Source organism: Elephas maximus, chromosome 12, assembly GCF_024166365.1.
Source record: "Elephas maximus indicus isolate mEleMax1 chromosome 12, mEleMax1 primary haplotype, whole genome shotgun sequence".
NCBI lineage: Eukaryota > Metazoa > Chordata > Mammalia > Proboscidea > Elephantidae > Elephas > Elephas maximus.
In genome coordinates this window covers 18,864,021-18,892,015 of record NC_064830.1, presented here as the reverse complement: position 1 = coordinate 18,892,015, position 27,995 = coordinate 18,864,021, and the positions used below count along the sequence as shown (strand labels likewise).

Sequence of the window (27,995 nt, the reverse complement as noted above, 5' to 3'; positions counted from 1 at the left end):
CCAAGTATAAGGTTTCCTGAAAAATCTTAGTACTTTTATTAATATTGGTGGCAAATGCATTTTTTTGGTCCAGGGTCATAAGCAAAAGTTTAATAGCCTTGAGAACTATTTTTTGATCTTCTTGGAAACATTCTGTAAATTAACAAACCAAACTTGAGTTTTCTGTGATTAACTTAATGGTCCCCATCTCCCAGAAGACTGAGTTCAGGTTTTGCTTCTACTACATCCCGCCAGTAAGGAAGAAGCAAAGGCAGGGAAGAGGTGGTCTTCTCCAACAACGGCCAGAGGTGTGAGAACAGAAATTCATTTCCCTTTGGTGATAAATGTAGTCCATCTGATAAATAGGATGAGAAATCCTGTGAGGGAAAGAGAACTAAGTTAAAATGTGTAATTGTTTTAAATGCCAGTGTATACTATTCTTCCAGTTGTGCTCTAGCCTCAAGGAGTTACCCGGCCCCTTCCGTTGCTTCAGGCATCGGTGCAGCAGTCATCTCTTTACTCAGATAAGTGCTCTAATGTACGCTGTCTCGCTGAATGCTCACAAAGCCCTATCTCTTACAGAATCGAGGTTCATAAAATCACTTACCATTAAGAGCCTGAGCTGGGATATTCTGTGTCTTCTGAATCATACAACGTGGTTATCAGGTTATTTATCACATGAAACAAGAGGCTTAGTGAGCAAATATTGTCCATTAACAACGAAAATGAAGAAGTTGGTATTAAGAGTCAATATTATTTTTGATTCCCTTTTTGTCTAGGTATTAAATTGACAGGCAAGTTATTAGGTGGAAAGAATACATACCATCCAGTGTAGAACAATAATTACTGGAATACACTGGAATACAAGAGTCTAGTCTCCCCGCCACCCCCCACAAAACTCGAGAACATTTACTATTACAGAATGTGGGCGAGATGGTGACTTAGCACACGTGCCATAACATTCCCGTGCACCAAAGACCCAAAAAACCAAGCAAAACAGAAGCAAGATAACAGTCCAGGAACCCTGAACATCAAATAAAGTCTAGGGACTGAACGACTGGAAGGAATAAGAAAAGCAGTGAAAGAGGAGTAACATGGAACAGTGAAGTCGGCCAGCTCTTCCAGCCCACTGCAGCTAACTTAGGACAAAGCCAGCAGAGACCTTGGGTAAAGAAAACAGCAAGGCAACTTCATGACTCTCCCCAAAATTAGAGAGAACCTCTATAGATACACACAGAAAGCAGCAGAGACAGGGAGGGTGCCAGATTCAGAATCAGATATTCAGGAGCAGCAGCCCATGACCTCAGGAACAGGTGCAGCAAGACTGAGCGAACACCTGCCTGCTGTTCCTTCCCTCTCCCTGCCCAGGAGGAAGTGGAGGTAGAACAACTGTGTGACTGCCTCCCATGCCTCTACCACCACACTGGCCAGTCTGCCTGCAGAGAGCATCATTCCACACTCTTGAGCCACCAAACCAAAGACAGAGGCCAAAGCCCAACCAACCCACCCTCAGCTGCCCCGCAAGATCAGTAAACAGAGACTCAAGCTCCCACACCTACCCACCACTCCACTCACCCAAAGACAGGTGGGGACACCACTCCAGCCACACCTGCCAGGAATCACCAAAACAATAAAAAACAGGACCCAACAAACACTTATACAAATGAAAAAATCAAATACAGTAACAGCTTAATGTCCTGGAGACAACAGCAAACCACCTAAAGAAGCAGGGCAAGATGGCCCCAGCAAGTGACCATAATAACAAACCAGAAATCCTCCCTGAGGAAGAAAAGATAATGGAGATTCCTGAAAAAGAACTCAAAAGGTTTATGTACAGGATCCTCAAAGGACTCAAGGAAAACACAGACAAAATACTAGAAGAATTCAGGAAAACAATGCAAGAGAAAAATGACAAAATAGACAATTGGAAATGATACAGAAACAGCAACTAGAAATCCAGAAGCTTAACAAAATTTCAGAAATTGACAACTCAATAGAAAGTCATAGGAGTAGAACTGAAACAATGGAAGAGGACAGGATCCGCGGAATAGAAGACTAATCCCTTGACACGCATCTATCTGTTTGAGGAACAATCAAAAAATAATGAAGAAAGGCTAAGAGTTATGTGGGACGCCGTCAAAAGGAATAACTTATGTGTGATTGGAATCCCAGAAGGGGAGGAGTCAACAAAAAGCACAGAAAGAATTGTTGAAGATATGCTGACAGAAAACTTCCCTAATATACATGAAGCACAACGAACTCCATACCAGATAGATCCTAATAGCCAAACACCAAGAGATAATCAAACTTTCTAAAACCGAAGACAAAGAATCCTAAAAGCAGCTTGGGAAAAATGAAAGATCACCTACCTACAAAGGGGCATTGATAAGACTAAGTTCTGATTACTTGGCAGAAACCATGCAGGCAAGAAGACAATGGGATAATACATATAAAATCTTTAAAGAAAAAAAAAATGCCAGCCAAAAATTATTATTCAGCAAAATTATCCCTCAAATATGATGGCAAAATTAGGACATTTCCAGATAAACAGAAATGAAAGGAATTTGTAAAAACCAGACCAACTTTACAAGAAATGCTTCCAGGAGTCCTTCGGACAGAAAACTAATAAAACACCAGACAACAACCTGAGATTAAAACACTTGACAACATCAGACATATCAACCCAGATAAAGAACTTTCAAAAATAAAGCTAAAAGACGGAAAACAGGGAACCAGAGACATCAATCTGTAACTGATGACCACTTCAAAACATAAAGGAGGAATAAAGCGTATAGGTTTGGAACTTCCATATGGAGAATTCAAAGCAATATCAATAAGTACATTACTGCTTTAAACACAGGAAGATAAAGGTAAATTTCAAGGAAACCACAAAGCAAGTCAACAAACTATGATTTTCTTTTTATATTTTGATGAGTAAAGATTCAGCACACACAAAACCAAAAACGATAAAGGAAATGAAAAGACAGGCCACACACAAAAAAAAACTCAGCATAGAAAAGTAAGTAGAACAAAGAAACCATCAACACCACGAAAAAAATCATAAGAAAATGATAGTAAAAAACTCATACCTCTTGATAATCATGCTGAATGTGAACAGCCTACATCGTCAAGTAAAAAGACCGAGAGTAGCAGCATGGAAAGAAGCCATGATCCACCAATACACTATCTACAAGAGACACACCTTAGATGTAAAGGTATGTGTCAAGCTAACAACCAAGAGAGAGCAGGAGAGGCAATATTAATCTCTGATAAAATAGATTTTAAAGCAAAATCCACTATAAAAAGACAAGGGCATTATATAATGATTAAAGGGTCAGTCTACCAAGAGGACATAACTGTAATATATACACACCCAACCACAGAGCTCCAAAATATATAAAACAAACTCTAACAGCACTGAAAAGAGAAAAGACACTTCCACAATATTAGGGGACTTTTAACACACCACTCCTGATGACAGACTGAACAACTAGAAAGAAACTCAGCAAAGACACAGAAGGTCTAAATACCACAACCAAGCAACTTGACCTCATAGACATACACAGAGCACAGCAGCCACCAGCGGCAATGCTGCTCAAGGATCACTCCCCAGAACAGACCACACTTTAGTCCACAAAGCAGCATCAACAAATTCAGAACAATGAAATAAAGCATCTTCTCTGACCACAGTGCTATAAAAGTAGAAATGAGTAACAGGAAGAGCAATGGAAAGGGAAAAAAATTCTAACAAATGGTAACTAAACACCCTGTTTAAAAACTACTGAATAATAGAAAAAAAATCAAAGATGAAATTAAAATATTCCTAAAATCAAATGAGAACGAAAACACAACATATCCAAACCTTTGGGACACAACAAAAGCAGTGCTCAGCGGTCAGTTTATAGCAATAAACATGCACACATCAAAAAAGACTGACAAAACATTAACCCTACAACTTGAACAATTAGAAGGAGAACTGCAAAAGAAGCCCGCAGTCACCAGAAGAAACAAAATAAGAAAAATTAGAGCAGAAATAAATAGAAAACAGAAAAACAACAGAATCAACAAGACAAAGCTGATTTTTTGAAAGAATAAAATTGAGAAACCACTGGCCAAAATGACCAGAACAGAAGATGCAAATAACCCGAATAAGAAATGAGGTGGGTAACATCACAACAGAACCAACTGAAATAAAAAGGATCATAACAGAATACTATGAAAACGTGTACTCTAACAATTTGAAAGCCTAGAGGAAGTGGACAGATTTCTAAGAATATACCACCTACATAAACTAACACAAACCAAGGTAGAAAATTTGAACAGACCTGTAACAAAAGAAGAAATAGAAAAAGGCAAAAAACACCGAACTCGTTGCTGTCAAGTCAATCCTAACTCATAGGGACCCTATAAGACAGAATAGAACTGCCTTATGAGGTTTCCAAGGAGCAGCTGGTGGATTTGAACTGCTGACTTTTTGGTTAGCAGCAGAGCTCTTAACCACTGAAGAAACTGTGAAGGAGTCATAAAAAAAACTCTCAACCAAAAAACCTCTGGCCCAAACAGTTTCACTGGAGAATTCTACCAAACATTCATAGAAGAGTTGACACTGATTCTACTCAAACTATTCCAGAACATAGAAAAGGAATACTCCCAAACTCATTCTGTGAAGCCAGCATAACCCTGATACCAAAGCCAGTCAAGGACACCACTAAAGAAGAAAACTACAGATCAATATCCCTTATGAATATAGATGCAAAAATTCTCAACAAAATCCTGGCCAATAGAATGCAACAGCATATCAAAAAATAATACATCATGACCAAGTGGGATTCATACCAGGCATGCAAGGTTGGCTCAACATTAGAAATCAATCAACCTAATCTACCACATAAATAAAACAAAGGAAAAGACTACAAAGTCATATAAATTTGATGCAGAAAAGGCATCTGATAAAGGAAGTTCAACATCCATTCCTGATAAAAACTGAGCAAAATAGGAATTACAGGGAAATTCCTCATCATAATAAAGAGAATTTATACAAAACCAACATCCTCAATGGAGAGACTCTGAAAGCAGTCCCCTGAGAATGGGAACCAGACAAGGATGCCCTTTATCACCACTCTTACTGAACACTGTACTGGAAATTCTAGCGAGAACAAAAAGGCAAGAAAAAGAAATAAAAGGCATCCACATTGGTAAGGAAGAAGTAAAACCCTGTATTCACAGATATGATTCTATACACAGAAACTCCACAAGAAAACTACTGGGACTAATAGAAGCATTCAGTATAGTGGCACGATACAAGATTAACATAACAAAAATCAGCTGGACTCCTCGACATCAACAAAGAGAACTGTGAAAAGGAAATCAGGAAAACAATACAATTTACAATAGCCACCAAAAGATAAAATGTTTAGGAATAAATCTAACCAGGGATGTAAAAAAGTTTATACAAAGAAAACTACAAAACACTACTGCAAGAAACCAAGAGACCTATATAAATGGAAAAACATACCATGTTTTTGGATAGGATGACTTAAGAATGTGAAAATATCAGTACTACCCCAAACGATACATAGATATAATGTAATCTTGATCCAAATCCCAACAGAATTCTTCACCAAGATGGAAAAAGTAATCACTAACTTTACAGGGAAGGGAAAGAGGCCCCAAGTAAGCCTTATTAGAAAAGAACAAAGTAGGAGGCCTCACACTGCCCGATACCAGAATCGACTATACAGCCACGGTAGTCAGAACAGCCTGGTACTGGTACAACAGCACACAGACCAGTGGGACAGATTGAGAATCCAGATGTAAACCCATGCACCTACGGATAGCTGACCTTTGATAAAGGACCAGAGGAGACTGGGGAATAGATAGACTCTTCAACAAACAGTGCTGGCAAAATTGGACATTTATATGTAAAAAAATGAAACAGGACCTATACCTCACACTACATACAAAAACTAATTCAAAATGGACCAAAAAGACCTAAATATAAAACCTAAAACTATAAAAATCATGGAGGAAAAATTAGGGACAATGCTAGGTGCCCTGATATGGCATAAAGAGATTATTAAACATAACTAAAAGTGCACACACAGAAGAAAATGAACTAGATAAATGGGACCTCCTAAAAAATAGTTTTTAGGCTCAACAAAGACTTTTCCAAAAGAGTAAAAAGAGAACCTACAGATTGGGAAAAAAATTTTGACTATGACATATCTGACAAGGGTCTAATCTCTAACATGTATAGAAAACTTCAACATATCAACAAAAAAAAAAAAAAGGCAAATAACCCAACTGAAAAGTGGACAAAGGATATGAACAGACCCACTTCACTGAAGAAGACATTCAGGCTGCTAACATACGAAGGATGGAGAAATGCTCACAATCATTAACAATTAGAGATACGAATTAAAACTACAATGAGATACCATCTCACGGACGTCACTGGTACTAATAAAAACAACAACAAATGTTGGCGAGGATGTGGGGAGACTGGAACTCATTCACTGCTGGTTGCAATGTAAAATGGTACAACCAGTATGGAAAATAATATAGCGCTTCCTCAGAAAGCTATAAATACCATGTAATCCAGCAATCCCACTCACAGGCATATACCTTAAAAACACAGGAGTTCTGACATGAGTAGACGTGTACACCCATATTCACTGCAGCATTATTCACAATAGCAAAAAGGTGGAAGCAACTTAAGTGCTCATCAACAGATAAACTTTGGTACACACACAATGGAATAATACTACAGGAAGATAAAAAAATGACGAATCCGTGAACCATCTCACAACGTGGATGAATCTGGAGGGCGTATGCTTAGTGAAATAAGTCAGTCACAAAAAGACATTATATGAGACTGCTTTTATAAAGTAATAAAAAATTTACACATAGGAAAAAAAAGACTTTTTATGGTTACCAGGGATGGGAGGGAGAGAGAGGCAAAATTACCAAAAAGATAATAGACACAAGTGAATACTGGTGAAGGGAAAGGCAATACACAGTATGGGAGAAGTCAGCACAACATGACCAAGGCAAGAGTGGACTTCAGAGGAATGCAGGAATAAAGGGCAACTATGGGAACTACTGGAAACCCTGGTGGTGTAGTGGTTAGAATCTATAGCTGCTAACCAAGAGGTCAGCAGTTCGAATCCACCAGGCACTCCTTGGAAACTCTATGAGGGAGTTCTACTCTGTCCTATAGGGTCACTATGAGTCAGAATTGACCCGATGGCAACAGGTTTGGTTGGTTTTATGGTAACCGCTATAGCATAGACAATCCTGCAAGAATAGAATCAACAAACAATAATCTACGAATGGGTACAGAGAGGGGGTAAGGGAACACACCCACTGGCAGATGTAGGTTCAGAGGTGGAAGTTTCTAAATACATGACTATAGTTGCTCCTCATATATTAATATAGACAACAGAGCACACAAGTGGCAGTCGGGGAAACCTCTTAGACGCAACTAAACACCTCACAGGATGAAGTTCCCAGGCTCGAAGGCAAAGGACCGTAGATCTGGGGGACATCTACATCAATTGGCACAATATAGTTCTTAAAGACAATGTTCTACATCCTACTTTGGTGAGTAGCATCTGGGGCCTTAAAAGCTTGCAAGTGGCCATCTAAGATACAACTATTGGTTTCTCCTAGTCTGCAGCAAAAAACCCCAAACCCATTGCTGCTGAGTAGATTCCGACTCATAGCATCCCCATAGGACAACAGAACTGCCCTATAGGGTTTCCAAGGAGCAGCTGGCAGATTTGAACTGCCAACATTTTGGTTAGCACTTGCGCTCTTGAGACTGGTGTAAAGGAGGGGGCGGGGGGACTAAAGACTTAAGGAAGCAATTAGTCCAAAGAACTAATGGATCACATGAAGCACAGCCTGCACTACTCTGAGATGAGAAGAACTAGATGGTGCCCTGCTACCACTACTGACCGCTCCAGAATTACAACAGAGGGTCCCGGACAGAGCAGGAGAAACATGTAGAACAAATGATCAAATTTGACCAGTATGTCAAAGACCAGACTTAGTGGCGTGATGGAGTACTGAAGGAACCCCAAGACTATGGCCCGCAGATACCCATCTAACTCAGAATTGAAGCCACTCCCGAAGTTTACCTTTCAGCCAAAGATTAGGCAGGCCTATAAGACAAACAACACATCTGAGGAATCAGCTTCTTAGATCAAGTATACAAGATCAAATGGGCAATACCTGCCCATGAACAAAGACGAGAAGGTGGGAGGGGACAGGAAAACTGGATGAATGGACACAGTGAACCCAAGGTGGAAAGAGAAAGGCGGAGAGTGCTGACAGATGCAAGACTGCAGCCAATGGCACAAAAATATTTGTGTATAAATTTTTGAATGAGAAATTTGCTCTGTAAACTTTCACTTAAATCTTACACACACACACACACACAAAAGAACATTCACCATTAGACCTATTTCTTCTTTGGGGGAAAAACCTTTTTCCTGGGCTAATGCCCCCACTCTCCTACTAGAATCTGGGCATCAATTAGTTACAGGACTTTCCTAGACTAGGTATTCAGATTCGAATAGCACTCCTCCCTAGGCCTTAGTTTTTTCATCTATGCAATTTTAGATCAGATGATATCTAAGGAAGGCCCTCTCAGTTCTAAATCTCAGTGTTAAGTCTAGAAGGACCTGTATGAGATTAACTAGCCCAAGAGTTTGCAATTTTCTTCTCTCTAGCAACAACAGCTTTTCCAAAACGTCTTAGGGGAACCTTAACACAAAGAAAAACTACTCTGAATGCTGTCTCAAGCTGCTGACGCCCCTCCTGCTCTGGGAACGCACTAATGGTTCATGCACCTCTAGTCAAGGTTTCAGAGGAAAACTGGAGGCCTAAGAGTCAGTGATTTACTCAGGTACACAGTTGGTGGTGGAGTCGGAACGAAAGCCTGGGCTCTCTCAGGTTCTCTTCACAGCTCCCAGGGAAGGTAGCTAGCCTTGGGAAAGGGAAGAGAACAAGACTCTCACAAAACGATTGGCACCCCTGTTTTCCAAATGGTAATATGATTTTCTTACAGACTACAGTATTTCCATTAGAGATGTACAGAAAGTGTGTAAATACACCCTCTCCTCACTTACCAACATGGTTAGGTTCCAAAGACCAGGTTATGTGAAACTGGTATTATGCAAAAATGGAGGATGACCACACCGGATCACGAAATGGAAGATAACTACCTCATTACACAACTGCCAAATTACATCACTTACATAATTACCAAGCTACTGAGAATCAGGGCCCAGCCAAGCTGACACACAGCTTAGCCATCAAAGCCAGCGTTACTCTCACCTTGCACCTTGGCATCTGTTACTGCCAGACGTATGTCATTAATGCACAGAATGGTCAGATGATTTTTCTACTACTGTTGTAAATGCAAAATGTCACATAACAAGATAATGGGTAAGTGGGGAGAAGGTGGATTAGAAATAGCTGGGTCCTTCGAAGGATACGTAATTTGTTAAAAAATGGGATTTGTTAAGATTTAGGGGAGAGGAAAGAGTTGGCACCTACTTCAGTGATTTCTTGGCTGTTCTTTCTGCCTTCCTTTACCCGTGGCTATTGGCAAAGTGGCCAAATCTAACAGCTGTGAAAGAGTAAACAGGGGTGGGGCTGTGATTGTTCCCTTTTCTCCACAGAGCTTCCTACACAAAGTATCTTTGCTTCCCCAGTGAGCAACTTCAAATGCCATCCTTCCCCATCAGTCAGTTTTCTCTCTCGGCCTCAAGAGCAGTGAAGTGGCCTGTCATGTGCCCTGCAGAACAGACCCTTTTCTCAAGAGTGAAAAGCAGCAGAAACATGAAAAATCGTGCCCAACTTATACTGCCACCTATGCTGTCCATAAATACCTGTGGTATCTGAATATCCATGTACACTACCTGTGATGAAAGAAACCAGCTTTTTAAAAAATTAACACAATAAAATTCACTTTTGATCGTGTACAGTTACAGGAAATTGAACATGTGTATGGATTCTCGCACCCATCACCAGCAGAATCAGGGCACACCGCAGTTTTCCATCACTTCCTTGTGCTATCCCTTCAGGCACGCCCTCCACATTCTCCCCTACCCCTACCCTCTGGCCACCATGGATCTGTTCTCTGTTGCTGCAGTCCATAGAGAGGGCATCACTTAGTGTGGAGCCTCTTGGGAACAGCTTCACTCAGCATAGCGCCTGTGGGATTCATCCAAGCTATGTGAATCAATACTTGCTATCTTTATCTCCCAGTCATGCTGCATTCTTGGCACATGCCAGTTTATCCATTCACCCAGTGAAGGGCATTTGGACAATGAAGAACAATGCTGCTGTAACAAGCTGTATATACTGGTTGTGTGTGAATTTAAGTTTTCATTTTCTCTAGGGTGAATACTCAGGAGTGGGAATGTTGAGTCATATGCTAAATATATGTTTAACTGTATAAGAAACTGCCAAACTCTCTTGCAGAGTGGCTGTACCATTTTACACAGGGACCAGCTTTTTATCTTTTATATTTATAAATGAGATTTTAGGCTTTAAAGCAAAATAACTTAATAGAACTACATGAAAATAGTTTTATTACCTAATACCATACTATTTATTGTTTTGTCTATTAACGAGTTTTAGCTTTCCCCTACTCCACACACAGAACTTGGCCTAAACCCACCCAGTGCCCTCGAGTTGATTCCGACACATAGTGACCCTACAGGACAGAGTAGAACTACTCCATAGAGTTTCCAAGGAGCGCCTGGTGGATTCGACCTGCCAACCCTTTGGTGGCCAGCTGTAGCACTTAACCACTACACTAACAGCGTTTCTGAACTTGGCCTAGATGTTCGTAAATAAGAATTATTTGTTGCTCATTTAGTAATTCTTAACTGTAAAAGGAGTTCCCACAGTATGATGCAAACTGCTGAAAGAGAGACTGAATAAGAAACTGGGTTTGTGAGCGGTCCTGCAGCCTCTCCATCCCGGCTCCAACCTTTTATTGTATTAAGTGTTAAAGAGTTACTATCATCTTACTAAATCTCGCTTGTTCTAGGACAGCTGCACAAACCTGCTTGACTTCCTCGTGATCCTGCTCACCTTTATACCTGAGCAAGTCACTGTACCTGACTGTCCTTCTGCATTAGGGTCCACAGGTCAAGTACATCAGTCCCACAGTCCTGGGCTACTTGTAAGCAGGCACTGGCATATTCACCAACAACCGAGTTCAGGCGATTTAATTTGCAACCTATTGAGAAGAGAGAAAATTCAGGTGGAATTGACAAAACCAAGCCACTGGTCCCTCTGCTAGTTCTACTGTCCGGGATGGTTTCTTAGTTCTGTTAAACTGGCACTCGTCGACACCCACTTTGGGCTGGCCATGGAGCTTGGGGAATACAAAAATGAAAAAGACACAGTTTCCACCATTCACGACCTCGCAGGTTGCTAGTATGTGCTGCTCTGCCCAGCAGAGGACAAAGCAGAATGGGAAAACAGAGGGAGCCGTTAGTTATGACCAAGGCCTTCTGAGGAGCCTGTGGAGGATGGCCTCAGTTATAACTAGGGGGAGGCCGTATCCTGGGGGTGTTCCAGTCCTGTCTGAGAGAGTGCAGGCCAGAGGTGAATGGAATTGGGCTGGTGGCTAGTGAGGGATATGCTGGAGAGGAATGCCAGGCCAGACCATGGTAGTTGAATCAGCTGAAAACCCTGAATTTTAATATGTAATGGGAAGCCAAAATCATTTATAGGCTTTGGACATAGAGACCCAAGTTTGTTGTTGTGTGTGTTCCTGTGGTAGATACATGAGCCATTTGATCATTCTTCACATGTACAATTTAGCACCGTTGTGTTCATCATGTTATGCAGCCATAACCATTGGCACAGAAGCTCAGTGCTAAGCGTGTCTACAGTTGCCCCTGTACAGCTCTGTGACTATGAACAACTTATTTAACCTTTCTGAGGCTTTCCTCATCTATAGGATGCTAACTGTCTAGGATAATCACAGCAACACGGAGACAGACGACTAAACTTACGCACAGCATCTAGCACAGGTGTCTGACGCTCACTCAGCACGCACATGTTGCCTCACCCTCCCCCAGTCTGCTCTGGCAGGTGGTGGAGTGCTGTGTGTGGAGGCTGAGCCAGGCTGGTGTGTAAGGAGCACAGAAGGTGGGGTACAACAGTGAGCAGGCTACTAGTTGGGGGTAATACGAGTCCAAACTAGGGTGGGGGCAGTGAAAGCCAGTGGAAAGGAGGGGCTGGATGCCTGGGATGTAAAAGAGGAAAAACTCAGGTTTTACCAGCTGGATACAAGCGATAAGGGAAGACTACCTAACATGGATTTCACTTCATGCCTGTCAGAAAAAGAATAAACTCTTCCCTTGTTTTGATTCATACATTGCAGTTGTTTGTGAAATTCACCTAGATTATAATTAGCTTAACTTCTAGGGGAACAATTCTCTAGATAAGACCCCTCTTCCCACCTGCTCTTGTTCATCTCTGACTCTCTTTAATCATAATAGATTATGTTCAAGGACAGAAAGCAGAAATGAGATTAAAATTTCAGCATTTCATATATTCTCTTGAGAATGTATACCATTTGTTTGACCTGGGAAACGATAAACAGAAATTTAAAACTGCTTCTGTTGATCATGGCATAGGACGTTCGTCCCCGTCTGTTAAGGCTGAGAATATGCCACCCAAGTCACAATTATGGCTGGAAGAAAGCTGGGGAGTCAGGAGCCACCTCAAACAGTGCTTTCGCCCATTCTTTCTGGGCCCAGATGGAACCTCACATAGTCACTGTGCTGTGTGTCCTGTGTGCAAAGGACACCTCCCTCTGACCTGCCCAATGCTTCCAGTACTGCACGCAGGCTTGGCTTTTCCCTCTAATGTCACAGCCAATACTGTACTCACTGTCTGTACCTCTAGTATATGGACCTCTTGACATACGCTATTTGTTACATGAGAACGTGTTGGCTTCCCCACTAAGGACCACAGGCCCTTTAAGAGCGAGGGTACTGCTGTAACCCACCTGAAGAGGTAGTACTGTGTAACAGTACAGACTTGAGCTCTGAAGCTAGACTGCCTGGAACTGATTTGCTGCTGTGTGATCTTGGGCAAGGTAATGTCGCTAAGACTCCATTTCTCCATCTATAAAATGGGGACAGTAATAGTCTTCACATAAAACTGGTGTGCATAAGTGGGGGAAAGGAGGACAAAAATAGAATGCTTCTTAAATTGGGCCCAGAAATCTACCTAAAAATAACAGCTAACACTGAGTCAGACCACGCTTTGACAAATAGCTGCCCTGCGATGAGAAGCTGTTAATTTGCCCTAGAATAACCTGCTTTTTGTGAGTTCAGACTGCTTTTTATGCAAAACTTCACACTGTACCTTTTAAGCCATTCAAGTGTATGTCAGCACTGAGAAAGCTAATAAGCTCAAGTTAAACAACTGCATCTTCATTTAGGGGGAAAAAAAGGAAATTTTACCACTACACCTTCTCTCCAAATGCCAAAAAAACAGGCAGAGAAGAATCTGAATATAAGCATTCTCCTTTGAGAGCCAGGAAACTCATCAGGAGAAAGCTACAGGGTGTATGACTGGGGTGATGTCTTTGTCTTATTTGAGACAAAGAGCCAAACTCTCAACTGGCTAAAAGTGTGACTGCAGTATAGTGCAAAGAAAAGGCTGCCATGAAGATGTAACAGGTGAGTTACCTAAAAATACCTTTCAAGAAAATCTAACACAGGTGAAATGCATCATTTGGCTAAGTTGGAAGAAGCAGACTTGGCATTTTGAATTTGCTTCCTTGTGTTTTTCCCGTTTGCCTTTGTATATAAGGATGGATATAAGGATGAATGCAGAACAAAAAGGGAAGTTAACAGGTAATGTTAAAAGGGAATTGACCAAACAGAAGAAATCGTTAACAAACACAAGTGACACTGCAGGAAAAACAGATACCCAAGGAATAAAAAAAAACCCAAACCAAACCCAGTGCTATCGAGTCGATTCCGACTCATAGCGACCTTATAGGACAGGGGACAACTGCCTCACAGAGTTTCCAAGGAGCGCCTGGAGGATTTGAACTGGCAACCCTTTGGTTAGCAGCCGTAGCACTTAACCACTACGCCACCAGGGTTTCCACCCAAGACAAATATACAACTATAACTTTCTAACATATTAGAAATTATTGCTAGTACCAATGTCTTAACAAACTAAAGCTGATATAAGTTTCTTCAGACTAACAAAAAGCTCAGGTGTACTCCAGTTTACTGAGACAAAACAAATGTACGTTAAAGGAACAGAACTTGGGATATAAAACCGAGTTAGAAAACAATTACTGAAATATGTCACAGTACATACACTGAAGGACAGGCAGTTTTTTTTTTCCTGTTTTTATTTTATTAGAAGAAGAAATGGGACTTTTAGATAATAAAAACAATAGCACAAAGGACATATCCACTAGCTCAATTTTTAAATTCCAGTTTTGCAGAGAGTTCCAGAGAGGATCACAGGTGTTACAGGAACCAGAATCAGAAGTTAAGAGCTGGAAGGGACCTCGGAGGTCATTTATTATAGCTCAGGAGTTGGCAAACTTTCTGTAAAGGGCCAGACAGTAAATATTTTAGGATTGTAGGCTAAATGGTCTCTGTCGGAACTGCCATTGTAACTCGAAAGCAGCCATAGACAATACGTAAATCAAGGGGCATGGCTGTCTTCCAATAAAACTTTATTTACAAAAACGTGTCTAGTGGGCTGTACTGGAAGTAAAATTTTACTGGAAGTTTGCTAACCCCTAGTCTAATGCAGTGATTTCAAACTAAGTGCACATCTGAATCACCTGGAGGACCTGATAAACCACAGTATGCTGGGCTCTGCCCCTGAAGTTCTCACTGCATTTCTACCAAGTTCCCAGGTGATGTTGATGCTGGTGGTCTGGAAACAGAAGACCCCATGGTCTATGGCTTATAAACCTTGTTGACTAAAACCAAAGCAATTAAATATATTTTACATCAGGACCCAATACACACATACCCACATCTACGGAACTGAAACATGTTTCACAAAACAATGCCTACCATGTTCTAAAAAACACCAAACCCACTGCCGTCAATTCAGACTCATAACGATCTTATAGGACAGAGCAGAACTGCCCCATAGGGTTTCCAAGGCTGTAAATCTCTACAGAAGCAGACTGCCACATCTCTCCTCAGGGAGTGGCTTGGTGGATTCAAACCTCCAGACTTTCGGTTAGCAGTCGAGCGCTTAACCATTGCACAACTAGGGCTCCTAACTGTTCTAGAAACCGATTTTTTTTTCTTAGTATACCATATTTAAAAAATGTTTGTTGTAACTCATTTAATTGGTTTCATGGTCTAATGGGGGCATGGCCTGCAATCTGAGAAACAATGACACAGCTCTAACTTCTACACCTCTGGCCATCCAGCCTTAGCTTGAATACCCAATGAGGAATTTACTACCTAACAGGCAATACCTCACGCAAAGCAGATTACTATTCTTTGTACTGAATTAAAATCTGACTTTGATGTCCTCCACTAGTGGATCCTAGTTTTGCCCTGTAGTGCTAACAAGAGTTCAGTCCTTTATATGAAAGAGCCCTTCAAACATCTCATGACAGCTAGCGCATCTCCTCCCTCCCTATACAGTCTCTTCTCCACGGTAAACATTCCCTGTTTACTTCCTTTAGGGAGCTGTCTTTGACATCTCTACTATCTTCTTTGGTACTTTCAATAGAACCTGACATCTGTTGTATCATTTATCACAGTAGGAATTATCTACTGACTATAGATACCTAAATATCTGTTCTTGTTGGGGCCGTGGAGTCGGTTTCGACTCACAGCAACCCTGTGTACAACAGAATGAAACACTGCCTGGTCCTGCGCCATCCTCAAAATCATTGCTACATTTGAGCCCATCACTGCAGCCATTGCTTCAGTGCATCTTGTTGAGGGTCGTCTTCTTTTTCACTTGACTCTCCACCTTACCAAGCATGATGTCCTTCTCCAGGGACTGATCGCCCCTGATAACATGTCCAGTGCATGTGAGACAAGTCTTGCCATCCTCTAAATAACTATTGACTATCTCCCTCATTAGCCCAACAGGCAGGAACTGTGTTTTAGTCATCTCTATATCCCCATTACCTGGCCCAGGTCCTGGTATAGCAGGTAAAGTTGAATAGTGGGTAAAAGTAAAGTGCCTCAGGTGGGTAGCAAGGCAGAAAACCTAGTGGTGGTGTGCCAAAGAGCTACATTAAGTTGGTAAATTACAAGTAATGTGAATGTGTTCTCGTACTTGAGTATATCTTTGTCAGTGAGATGGCAGGAGAGCCTTTATCGCGAGGAAAAAGCAAGGTTCCGCTACTGACGTGCAGTATGACAAGCTAGGCAAAGCAAAGACAAGAGGGCCCACTCTCCTGGTCACGTACAAGATGGCTGCAGGCACATCGCATTGCTGTGAAGTCAGGAAAAACACCCTAACTGTGGACTCAGTTTCAGCACCATGTGGAGAATAGCAGTTATCTGTTCCAACAGTGCACATGCCTCTACACAATCAGATGTCTCTACACAACTGTCAGGTGGCTTCATGTGCACCTTTGGAGTTTGCAATATGAAGCTCAGCAACCTGCAAATACCAGAATAGTGATTTTCAGCTTATAAAAGTGAGAATCTCTTCTCTGCATCAAAAAATTTCCTGGACATAATAGAAGCTATACACTTTTTGTTTTAACTTCTGTTGATTGAAAAGACAAACTGATACAAATTTACAGACTGGAAACCCTGGTGGCGTAGTGGTTAAGTGCTATAGCTCCTAACCAAAGGGTTGGCAGTTCGAATCCACCAGGCGCTCCTTGGAAACTCTATGGAGTAGTTCTACTCTGTCCTATAGGGTCGCTGTGAGTTGGAATCTACTCGACAGCACTGGGTTTGTTTGTTTTTTTTTTTTATAGGGGCGCTATAAGTCTGAATCGGCTCAATGGCAACGGGTTTGGTTTTTTTGTTTGTTTAGGAGGAGCCCTGGTGATGCAGTAGTTAAGCACTTGGCAGCTAATCGAAAGGTCAGTGATTAGAAACCACCAGCCACTCCATGGGAGAAACAGGTGAGTCTGCTCCTGTAAAGCAGACTTTTGGAAACCTTATGGGGCAGTTCTACTCAGTCCTATAGGGTTGCTATGAGTCAGAAGCGACTCAATGGCAATGGGTTGGGTTGGGTTGGGTTAGGAGAAGCACTGAGGGCATATTGGTTAAGTGCTCAGCGCTAACCAAAAGGTCCGTGGTTTGAACCCACCAGTGGATCTTTAGGAAAAAAGGCCTGGTGACCTGCTCCCGTAAAGATTTCAGCCTACATTCCATTAAGCTAGCACAGTGGCCACATCCTTTTTGGGGGACCTGTGGGAGACTGCAGGCAGGTGTGAGGGCAGAGCCTTGATCTCCTGAAGACCACAGGTTCATATCTCACATGCCTCTTGCAAACTATCAAGTGCAATTTAAATTTAAGGCAAGACAAAGACAATGAGCTAAGCAATACACTTTTGTGTAGTGTTTAAGATTCATAAAAATCATCAGTTACTATTTTACAGATAAACAAAATGTGATTGATATATATCAGCCATAAAGAGGAAATAAAGTCTGGATACATGCTATGATGTGGGTAAATTTGAAAACATTATGCTGGGTGAAAGAAGTCAATCACAAAGGGACAAATATTGTATGAATTCACTTATATGAAGTATCTAGAATGAGCAAATCTATAGAGACCAAAGTTTATTAGTGGTTACCAGAAGTGGGCAGGAGGGAGGGAAAAAAGGGACTCACTGCTTAGGGGACATTAAGTTCTGTTAAAGGTGATGGGAAACATGGACGTGACTAATGGTGACGACTGAACAACGTGATAAACATATCTAATGTCACTGAATTGTACACATGAAGAATGCTGAGAAGGCAAACAATTTGTTACATGTATTTATCACAACTAAAAACAAATCATCCTCAACAATAAATACAATTAAAAAAAAAAAAAAAAGATTTCAGCCTAGGAAACCCTCTTCTGTCCTATCAGGTTGCTATGAGTTGGAATCGACTCAATGGCACACTACAACAAGAACAAGGACCCATCTGTCTCCTGTACTGTGGTGGCTTGTGTGTTGCTATGATGCTGAATGCTATGCCATAGGTATTTCAAATACAAGCAAGGTCACCCATGGTGGATAGATTTCAATAGAACTTCCAGACTAAGACAGACTAGGAAGAAAGGCCTGGCGATCTACTTCCAAAAATTAATGTCAATGGGTTAGAGAGGGATGCTGGTGAGAAGTGAGCTTCTTCGATCAGGTGGACACTTGAGACTACGTTGGCATCTCTTGCCTGAAGGGGAGATGAGAGGGTGGAGGGGGTTAGAAGCTGACGAAATGGACACGAAAAGGGACAGTGGAGGGAGAGATCGGGCTGTCTCATCAGGGGGAGAGTAACTGGGAGTATGTAGCAAGGTGTATATAGTTTTTTGTGTAAGACACTGACATGATTTGTAAACTTTCACTTAAAGCACAATAAAAATTATTAAAAAAAAAAATTAGTCACTGAAAACCCTATGTATCATGACTAGTGAAAATGGAAGAGAGAAGAACTGATATGTTTGAGCTGTGGTGTTGGTACAGAATACTGAATAGACCGTGGACTGCCAAAATAACAAATCAGTCTTAGAAGAAATACAACCAAAATGGAGGACAAGACTTCAAGTTGCTTACTTTGGACACGTCATCAGGGAAGACCAATAGCTAGAAAAGGACATCATGGTTGGTAGAGGGCCAATGGAAACAAAGGACACCCTTAACGGGACTGACACAACAACAGGCACGACAATGGACTAAAAAATGCCAATGATCATGAAGATGGTGCACGACTTTACATTTCAATTAAGGCTGTCACGAGTCAGAGCCAATTTGCTGGCAACGAACAACAACAAAAACCTGAGGCCCACAGGCCGGGAACCACGGTTCTATCAAACTTCACGTTCAAGTTTGACCGGACTCTGGTTTGGGTTACCTTGTATGATGCACTCCTTTTCCCAAGCTGTTTCACAGAGAGGGGGAGGCGTGATGAGAATAACTCTACTCTCAGGGATGTCCACAGACTTCAGGTACTGCACCATGCTCTTTAAATTCGCAACATACTCCTCCAGTGGAATGTGCTGCTTGGGATTCTCATCTGTTCAGGAGCAATGTAAATACTTCAGCCCAAATACATAGTTGTTATAAGTGACAATAATTAATACACTTTTCCACAAATGTGTGTGACTCATGAGGTTCCTAGGAAATTCTTTAGCACCAAGGACAGAAAAAAGGGGGGAAAAGATTTAAAATATCCAGTGCTTCATAAAACAGACTTCAGAGGATATGGCTATGGACCTATGTGTGCTCTTGTCTCTTCTCCTCTGGTGGCCATGTTGTTATTAACCCATTAGGCTGAACTTGTAAAGAAAATAAGAACCCTAGCTGTGGATCGAGACTGTCCAGATTCAAATCCTAGCTTTCTCATGGACTATTCACGTAACCTTGGATAAATATTTAACCTTTCTGTACCTCAGTTTCTACACTGGGAAAATCAGGATAATAATAGAGTCTACTATTTTACTATAAGGGTTACTGTGAAAATTCAATTAGTGAAGTGTGTAAAGCAGGCTTTCTTCCACAAAGTAAACACTCAATAAGTAAACATCGGCTATTACTACTACTATTATTACCGTGAAGGATTATTTCTTGATATGTTCACAAGTAAATATTACAAGGCTCATTGCAGACAATGCAAACCACAAATAAAGAAAATTAAAATTGGCCATAACCCCATCATCCAGAAAACCACTGTTGGCATTTGGATTTATTTCTTTCTGGTCTTTCCCATGTAGACGTGTATGCTTTAAAAAAAGAAACTGAGGATACACCGAATATATACAGCCTTATGTTCTGCCCCCCCCCCCTTTTTAACATATTGTATCATGAGCATTTCTGTGTCCTTAAACAGTCCTCGAAAATATGACAATTAATGGCTTCACAATATTTAGCTGTAGGGTGACCATACTGATGTTTTTATTTCCTTACTATGCAGCATTCTAATTTTTTGCTATTACAAATAACAATGCACAGAAATCTTCGCACATATACATTTGACTGCATTACCGAATATTTCCTTAGGCTGGATTTCTAGACAAAAGAAGTCTCTTAAAGCATAACCACCAAACAGCTTTCCAGAAAGATTATACCAAGTTATTCTCCCACTAGCAATGTTAAGAGCTCCTATCTTATTCCATGCTTGCCAGCTATAAGTACTACTGTTTGAAACCATTTTCCAACTGGAGAGGCAAACGTAAAAATCCCTTGTTTTCATTTGAATTTTTTATACTCTGGTTCCTCTTTTTTAAGTAATATTTTATCGTGTTTTTGGTGAAAGTTTACAGGGTAAATTAGGTTCCCATCTGCCAATTTCTATACAAATTGTTCAGTGACATTAGTTACATTTTTCACAAAGTATTAACATTCTCTTTTAACTGCGCCCTGATTTTTCCACTTCCAGTACTCTAGCTTCGCTGCCCGCTTATCTTCTGTGTGCTGTAAGTAAATGCTGACCTTTTGGTCTCACATAGATGGTTCTGTAGCACAGTACCATACTTACGGGTAATATCCTTTATCTCCTGTGCCACTTTGTTTCACTAAAAGGTGATCTCAGGATATTTGCATTTTTTTGATAACAGAAGTTTACACACATTTTCAAACACACATGGACATAAACTTCTTTTTGTGAATTATTAGTTTCTGTCCTTTGCCAATTTTTCTATTAGAGTTAGTATTTTTCTTATTGATTTCTACAGTAAAGGCACTGACCTTTCGTCTGGCGTATTTTTGCAAATATTTTTCTCAGTGTGTCACTTTCTTCTACTTTGTGTTTTTTTTTGATGTAAGCTATTTTGAGTTTATTTCATAAACCTGTTTTTTTCCCTTTGTGCCTTCCTCCATTGTTTTTATGCTTATAAAGTGTTTTTCCTTGTCCTAAATTTCATACAAGTTCACACTTTTTTTTCATACTATTTTTTGTACTATCCTTTGGAGTTTTCTTTCTTACATTTAATTATGTTAATTCATTTCAAATTTATTTTGGTACAAGATATAAAGTGAAGATCTGACTTGCATTTCTTCCAAACAGTTAGACGCACCACACACCTACTGCCGTCGAGTCGATTCTGGCTCATAGCGACCCTACAGGACAGAGTAGAACTGCCCCATAGAGTTTCCAAAGAGCGCCTGGCAGATTTGAACTGCTAACCTCTTGGTTAACAGCCATAACACTTAACCACTATACCACCAGGGTTAGAGTACAGTTAGAGTCTCTACCAATACCTGTAATCTACACAATCTCCCTCACAGGCAGTGAGGATTCCTTGCACTGCAATGAGCAGTTGTCCCTTCCCGTATCTCCAGCTGCGAGCCTCACCTGGGAAGTCCTCCCAGCGTCCCCATGAACAGCAGCCTACTTGGTGTTTGTTCTGTGGCAGAAGTAAGGATGTGAGGGAGTCCTCTGGAAGATGACTACCCAACTTTCCAAAGTAAGTGTTGACTTTTTTTCCCTTTGTACCATGCAGAGGGCTCCTTTTAGGGGTAGAGAGGGAAGAGATAAAGCCAGTACACAGCTAGTTTCTCCTCTAGTCACAGCAGCAGTTCTTTAGAAAACAAGTGGAGACACAGCTGCTTTTCAGAATCCAAGTTTGCCAACACCCAGAATTCAAGCATACAGCCAGTTCAGGACTGCTGCTTGCCCTCAGATACAGGTAGTCCCCAACCTACGACGGGGTTCTGTTCCAACGACTCTGTTGTAAGTCAGTTCTGACGTAAGTTAAGTACCTCATTTTGTTTTTTTAGTTTTCATTATTATTATTGCCTTTTATTATCATCCAATCTTTGTCTTTGGGGGTTGGAAACATTACATATAAACTTACAGATATTATTTTAACACTGTATGTAGTACATATTACTAAAGATAAGATAAACCAAAAAAAAGAAAAAAAAACCCAGGTAGTAGAAAGTGCAGTTCACCGTAACTCAAACATGTTGTAAGTCAGGGACCACCTGTACTCCTTTTTCATCAGTGTAATTAAAATTGCAAAGTGTATAATTTGAGTGGCACAAGTGTTTGCACTGGTAACTGAAAGGCTAGTGGTTTAAACCTACCTGGCAGCACCATGGAAGAAAAAGTCTAATAATCTGTTTTCATAAAGATTACAGCCAAGAAAACCCTATGGAGCAGTTCTACTCTGCAACATGGTGGGTCGCCATAAGTTGGAATTGACAGCACAAGACAACAACTGCCAACTACATCAACTAAAGGAGAATAAATTGGAAACAGTACAGCACTAATGGACTCTAGAACACATGAAAGTGTGAGATTTTAGATCTTCCAACAACCAAGGGCATGTAGGAATGAGTCAGGAATAAAATCCACCAACAGTAAAGCCAGAAGAAATACACATACGTCAACTCAGAGAACTCACTTATAATCTTTACAAAACTTACTGGGAGATAAGTAAACAGCTGAAGACAGTACACAAATTTAAGTGTAAAGTAAAAACAATTAAAAATGAGCTAGAAAAACACAAAAATGCCCTTACCTTTTAAAGCACTGTCATTGGAACCAAAGAAAATTGTAACTGCTACAGGGCTGTCCAAACTGTTACCTTTCCTGATTAATCTTGGAAGAATAATTTTAGCCCATCTAGTATTATAACCTGAAAATCCACGATTCAGGACATCACATTTTCTGAAAGGAAAAATTTAAAAAGAAGATAAATTTTGGGCAAAGAACTATTTACAGACTTATTTACCCAACCTTCAATGAGGGCGTGCTCCCTGGGCATGGAATCTTTGCTGGTGTCCCATGACTCTGATCCAGCCCCAGGTTTCACTTTGATAAGAACAATACAATGGTGGGAGCGTGCTATTCACATATACAGGTAAATACATCGTATTCTCAAATGAGAGAGGTTAGGAATAATTATGTACAAAGGGGCTATGATTCAGTCTGCAGACTGATTTCATGCATGGGACAGCCTTTAAAATGGAATTTATGAGTTATTAATCTGAGCAAATACCTTATGCAGAAAGTCACAAATAAGCTGGAACTCAAATGTAATAATGGTTTACTTTAGGATAAAAGTATGGAATATTTTTGAGACTTTTCATTTCGTTTCGATTCAGTAATTTTAGTAAATATATTAGTTCTGTTTCAGTTTAAGCCAGTTTATTTTATTTTATTTTCCTACTTAAAAATATTAGAAACCCTGGTGGCATAGTGGTTAAGTGCTATGCCTGGTAACTGAAAGGTTGGCAGTTTGAATCCACCAGGCGCTTCCTGGAAAGAAACTCCATGGGGCAGTTCTACTCTGTCCTATAGGGTTGCTATGAGTCAGAATTATTTTCATTCACAGTACTGTATGGTATAGTGAAAAAAAACAAAACAAAACATGGCTCTTGAGCCAGGCTACCTGGGTTTGTATCCCAGCTCCATCACTTGCTAGCTGTGTAACTTGGGGCATGTTACTTAGCTCCTTACATGTTAAGTAAGGATAATGAATGTTCAGGATTAAATTAGACAATGTATTTAAGACACCTAATACAATTCCAAGAAGCCCTGGTAGTGCAGTGGTTAAGCACCTGGCTGCTCACCAAAAGGTCGGTAGTTTGAACCTACCAGTCACTTCATGGGAGAAAGATGTGGCAGGCTGCTTCCATAAAGATTACAGCCTTGGAAACCCTATGGGGCAGTTCTACTCCTTCCTACAGGGTCACTGTGAGTCGGAATTGACTCGACAGCTATGGGTCTAACACAGTATCAGTTACACTAGAGGCGCTCTTTTTAAAAAAATTTTTACTGTGCTTTAAGTGAAAGTTCACAAATCAAGTCAGTCACTCATACAAAAACTTATATACACCTTGCTACATACTCCTAGTTGCTCTCCCCCTAATGAGACAGCACACTCCTTCCCTTCCTTCCCTTTCGAAGTTGTCCATAAGAAGAAGATGAAAAGAATTTTAGCGTTCAGTTCATGGTTAGCAAAATTGGTGTGGTTCACTCTGGTGTGGGGTTCAGATTCCTACATATTATATAAACAAGTAAGCAGAGATGCTATGGTGCCACTAAGTAACTCTGCAGAGGACAATGCCAGGAAGCTGACCCCAGGGAGAGGAGCAGAGGGAGACTCATTCTGAGACACTACCCGGAAGCTCTCAGGTAGCATTTTATAAGCCTTGGGAGCAACATAAAAAAGTTCAGCTATATTTATTTCTTAGTAAAATTCTTAGCGGTTTTATGTGAAATGATTACAAAAAGCTGACTAGACATTTTAAAGATTTCAATCCCTTACACTTTAAGATGAAATGCACTAAACTTTGACAAGATGAGTCTATCTTACGTCCATCAATTGGTTTAGTCACTGTAGCACCAAAAAAAAAAAAAAAGGTCAAAGTAGCTTCATCTCTAAGACAGTACAGTGTAGCAATAAAACTACAAGGTTTGGAGTCAGGTTTGTGCCCAGATCTCATTCTGTCCTTGACTAGCAATTCACTGTTTGAAACAGTCTGCACAATTCACCCTATTTCTCTTTTCCTGATGCGGTACAACTGATCGTTTTTGTGTGGCCTTTCTCACCACGGTCTTTTAACTCCCACCCAAGTTGACTGAGTGGAACTGTACAAACAGAGTAACTGTGGCCTACCAAGGGGACTGGTCAGTTCTGCCATCCCACTGGGCTTGGGGATCCCACCACCACCAAGGAAGGAGAGCTAAGTGTACTTTGGACCTAGGGTCCCCGCACTGAGAAGCCCTTGGAGCCAGGAGGAAGGGAGGGAGACAAAGAGCGAGACAGAGCTGTAACACTGAAGACAGCAAGAAGCTGTGGCAGGAGAGACTGGCAGGAGACAGCGCAGTGGGCTTCTGGACCCATAGAGCAGGCAACCCGAATGCTTTTGAGGCTAGGCTTACTGGTGGGAGTGAGATCCCTCTGGGCACTTACTGGCAGAGCTAAAAGAGTTTTCTAACACTTGCCTGAACAGGGCAAAGAGGCTCAGGGAGAGGTCTGCCTGTGAACACAGCTGGGAAGAGGCTATCCTGATGGAAGAACTGTATCCCGAGCATTCCTCAGCCTGAACTGTAACGTGTTACTTTCCTAATAAATCCCATAATCATGAGTACTAACTGAGTTCTTTGTGGCCGTTGCAATGAATTATCAAACCCAGCAGAGCAGCAGAGAGTGCCATGGAAGGGACGGACGATGTCAGAATTGGTAAAGCTGGCAGAGAGGAGGCATGTCTGACCTCCACGTCACAGCCATCAGCCTTGGGCTGCTGATCTTGACTCCCTTTGCCCCTTGTGAGCTTAGAGGTCAGACACTGGCCCCATACCATTTTCACACCTGAGCTACAATCACACCTTCTATCAATAAATACTTCAGTATCAATCTAGAAACTTTTCTCACCTGACCAGCTTGTCAGCCAGTGATGCTCCCCATCCGCCCTGCTGAAAAGAAAACTGAAGAAAAGCCCATTACTACTTATCAATATAACGAAAACATTTTAGTGAAGGAAATTTTATTCAACAACTCCATTTTTGTTTTCTCTTTGCATTTCTTGGCCTTCATCATTTGATCTGCTCAGGGGAGGTCATTTTAGGGATTAGTGTAGTAACACTTAAGTAGCGCTCTGGAAATAAGTACAGAAGTGTATTTTTCTCCCTTATAGACTTAATCTGAATGAGTATTTACATTTCATTGAGACTTAATATTAGAGTCAAGAGTCTACGGGTGATGTAAACAGGTGCTGGACTACTAGCCAAAAGGATGGCAGTTTGCAGCCACCCAAAGGCACCTCAGAAGACAGGCCACAGCCTTGAAAACCCTATGGAGCGGTTCTACTCTGTGCATAGGGGGTTGCTATGAGTAGGAATCGACTGTATGGCAACTAACAACACAATATTAGAGTCATTGTTATCTAGAAAAAGCTACTTTATAATTAAGTCTAGGTACAAGACATTTGAAAATCAGTTAGGAAATGAAGACCATGCTAACACCTATCCATAGATGAAAGAAAAAGGAAATACACTAATTACAGAACTCAAGGTAAGCATTCTTTGATATACATTCACACGGAATGCAGACAGCCCTTACTGCCCCAGACGCCTAAAATAAATGTTACCAATTATCGGCATATACAGGTTGCTTTAGAAAGTCACACCTGAATGTTATAAAAATAAAAATAAAAGAATTTTTAAAAAACTTACTCTCTCCCTGAAGAACATATATCTCCTATAATTTTTTCTTAAATGTGAGCTGAAAGGATCTTGGATAAAAGATTATCTTTTAATTTTTGGAAGCATTTTTTTTTAGATCAACCATTAACTGCCCAACCTGTTCCAGCAGCAGAAGCACTACAGTGAGCTGGCTCAAAGTGCTTTCTGCGTGGAGGGCACAGGCTACAAAAACTCTGTAGGAAGCGATGCGGACACCGTGGTCTGGGCACCTGCCTCCGGGGCTGATGGAGCACGACGCTCAGTGTGTGACGACAAAGCACGATTCCTGTCGCGAGCGACTAAGCCACGTCTCTTGGAAAAGGAGAACAACTACTGCCAAGGACGACAGTAAAGTGAAAACAATGCACCTAACTTGTACCACGTCATGATAAAAGCACTGTGAAAAAGGACGCCGAAAAGAAAGAGCACCGGGATTCAGGCCGAGCTCAGCTTTGTCACTCCTTAGGGCGTGACCTGGACAGGTCACGTCATTCCCTAGACCTTCCGCCCTCATCTCTAACACGGCGACCTAGCTGAGCCTAAAGGAAAGCGCGTGTGAAAGCACTGCGGAAACCACGCCAATCCTCGAAGGTATCATCACCCCCGAAGAGAGGAGGAACTGAGCCCTCGGCCGGGACGTTACTGAGGGAAAGCAGCGGGAGGCGGCAGGGCACGGGTTCGCCGGCGGGCGTTACCGGAGGCAGGAGGCGTCCCACAGAAGATCTCCTTCTCCTCAGGGGGGACAACCCGGGCATTTTGGAGAAATGTGGCCTTGAGAATCTCGTCACAAACAGGGTGGATTCAGTGGGGAGACATGGGGATGAGGTGTCAGTGTGAGAGCCAAGAGAACGGGATAAACCAGGCCCGGCGCGTCTGTGACGCCGGGAGAGACCGAGGGCCCAGAGGGCGCAGGCGACGAGGCACAAGTCCCAGGGCGCCGCCTGACGGCGAGAGGACTTGACAGAGCGTTTGACGGGGAGAGCGGCACCAGGGCAGCCCGGGAGGCCAGGGCGGCGGTACCTGGGTGATGGAATCTCCAAAGAGCAGCAGGCGAGGCCACAGCAGAGAACTCCCGCAGCTCACCGCCTCAGAGAACGCCATGGCCACAGCAGCGAGGGCCGGGGCCAGGCCGGATATCCGGGCGCGCGCCGGGGGGCGGGGCGGGGCGGGGCGGGGCGGGTCTAGGCGCCTGCGCAGTGCGCGCACTCCTGCTGTCCGTATCCCGAGGCCGGCTGTCTTTCCTGGGTCGGCTTCCTGGAGCTCCTTGGCAGGGCCCTGTGGGCGGCGGCTAAGAGGAGGTGCCAAGCAGTCGTTTTTAAGACGTGCGATAGCTGTTGCCTCTCGGAGATCCCATTTCTTTTGCCAGTTTCCAGGAAGCTGGGCCTGCTCCGTGCATTCATTCCGGGAGTCATTAGGTGCTGGGCGGGCAGTAGCGACCCTGCCCCCAGGGAGCTCATAGTCCACTCGAGGAAACACTAGGCAGGGCCTGGAGACTGGCGAAGGCTCCGGCCCTGCAGCGGACGGAGGTCAGGCTCGGGCCTTTGGAACCAGGCCACCTTCACGCGGAGTCAGATGCGTGTCCAAAATGTTGCGTCCCGAGCACTGTGCACCGTCAGCACGGAGAGCTGGAGGAGCAAAAACGTAGATGGGTCCCGGTAG

The 27,995-nt window shown here is 42.0% G+C and overlaps 1 protein-coding gene across 3 annotated transcripts; it reads right to left on the bottom strand.

Annotated features, from left to right (window-relative positions):
- Window positions 1–7: 7 nt before the first annotated feature.
- On the bottom strand, window positions 8–27,470 carry IAH1 (isoamyl acetate hydrolyzing esterase 1 (putative)). 3 transcript variants are annotated; one of them, XM_049902844.1, is made up of 6 exons: window positions 27,357–27,470; window positions 25,528–25,580; window positions 22,666–22,814; window positions 19,056–19,217; window positions 11,118–11,239; window positions 8–356 (listed from the first exon to the last, which is right to left on the bottom strand). In XM_049902844.1, the coding sequence occupies exons 1-6, from the start codon at window positions 27,435–27,437 to the stop codon at window positions 174–176; spliced, it is 750 nt and encodes a 249-aa protein (XP_049758801.1). In that variant the 5' UTR covers window positions 27,438–27,470; the 3' UTR covers window positions 8–173. The 3 variants fall into 3 exon arrangements, with proteins under 3 accessions (XP_049758801.1, XP_049758802.1, XP_049758803.1); XM_049902845.1 differs by lacking the exon at window positions 25,528–25,580 and adding an exon at window positions 21,495–21,649 and having other exon boundaries at window positions 27,357–27,443; XM_049902846.1 differs by lacking the exons at window positions 22,666–22,814; window positions 25,528–25,580 and having other exon boundaries at window positions 27,357–27,436.
- Window positions 27,471–27,995: the final 525 nt, after the last annotated feature.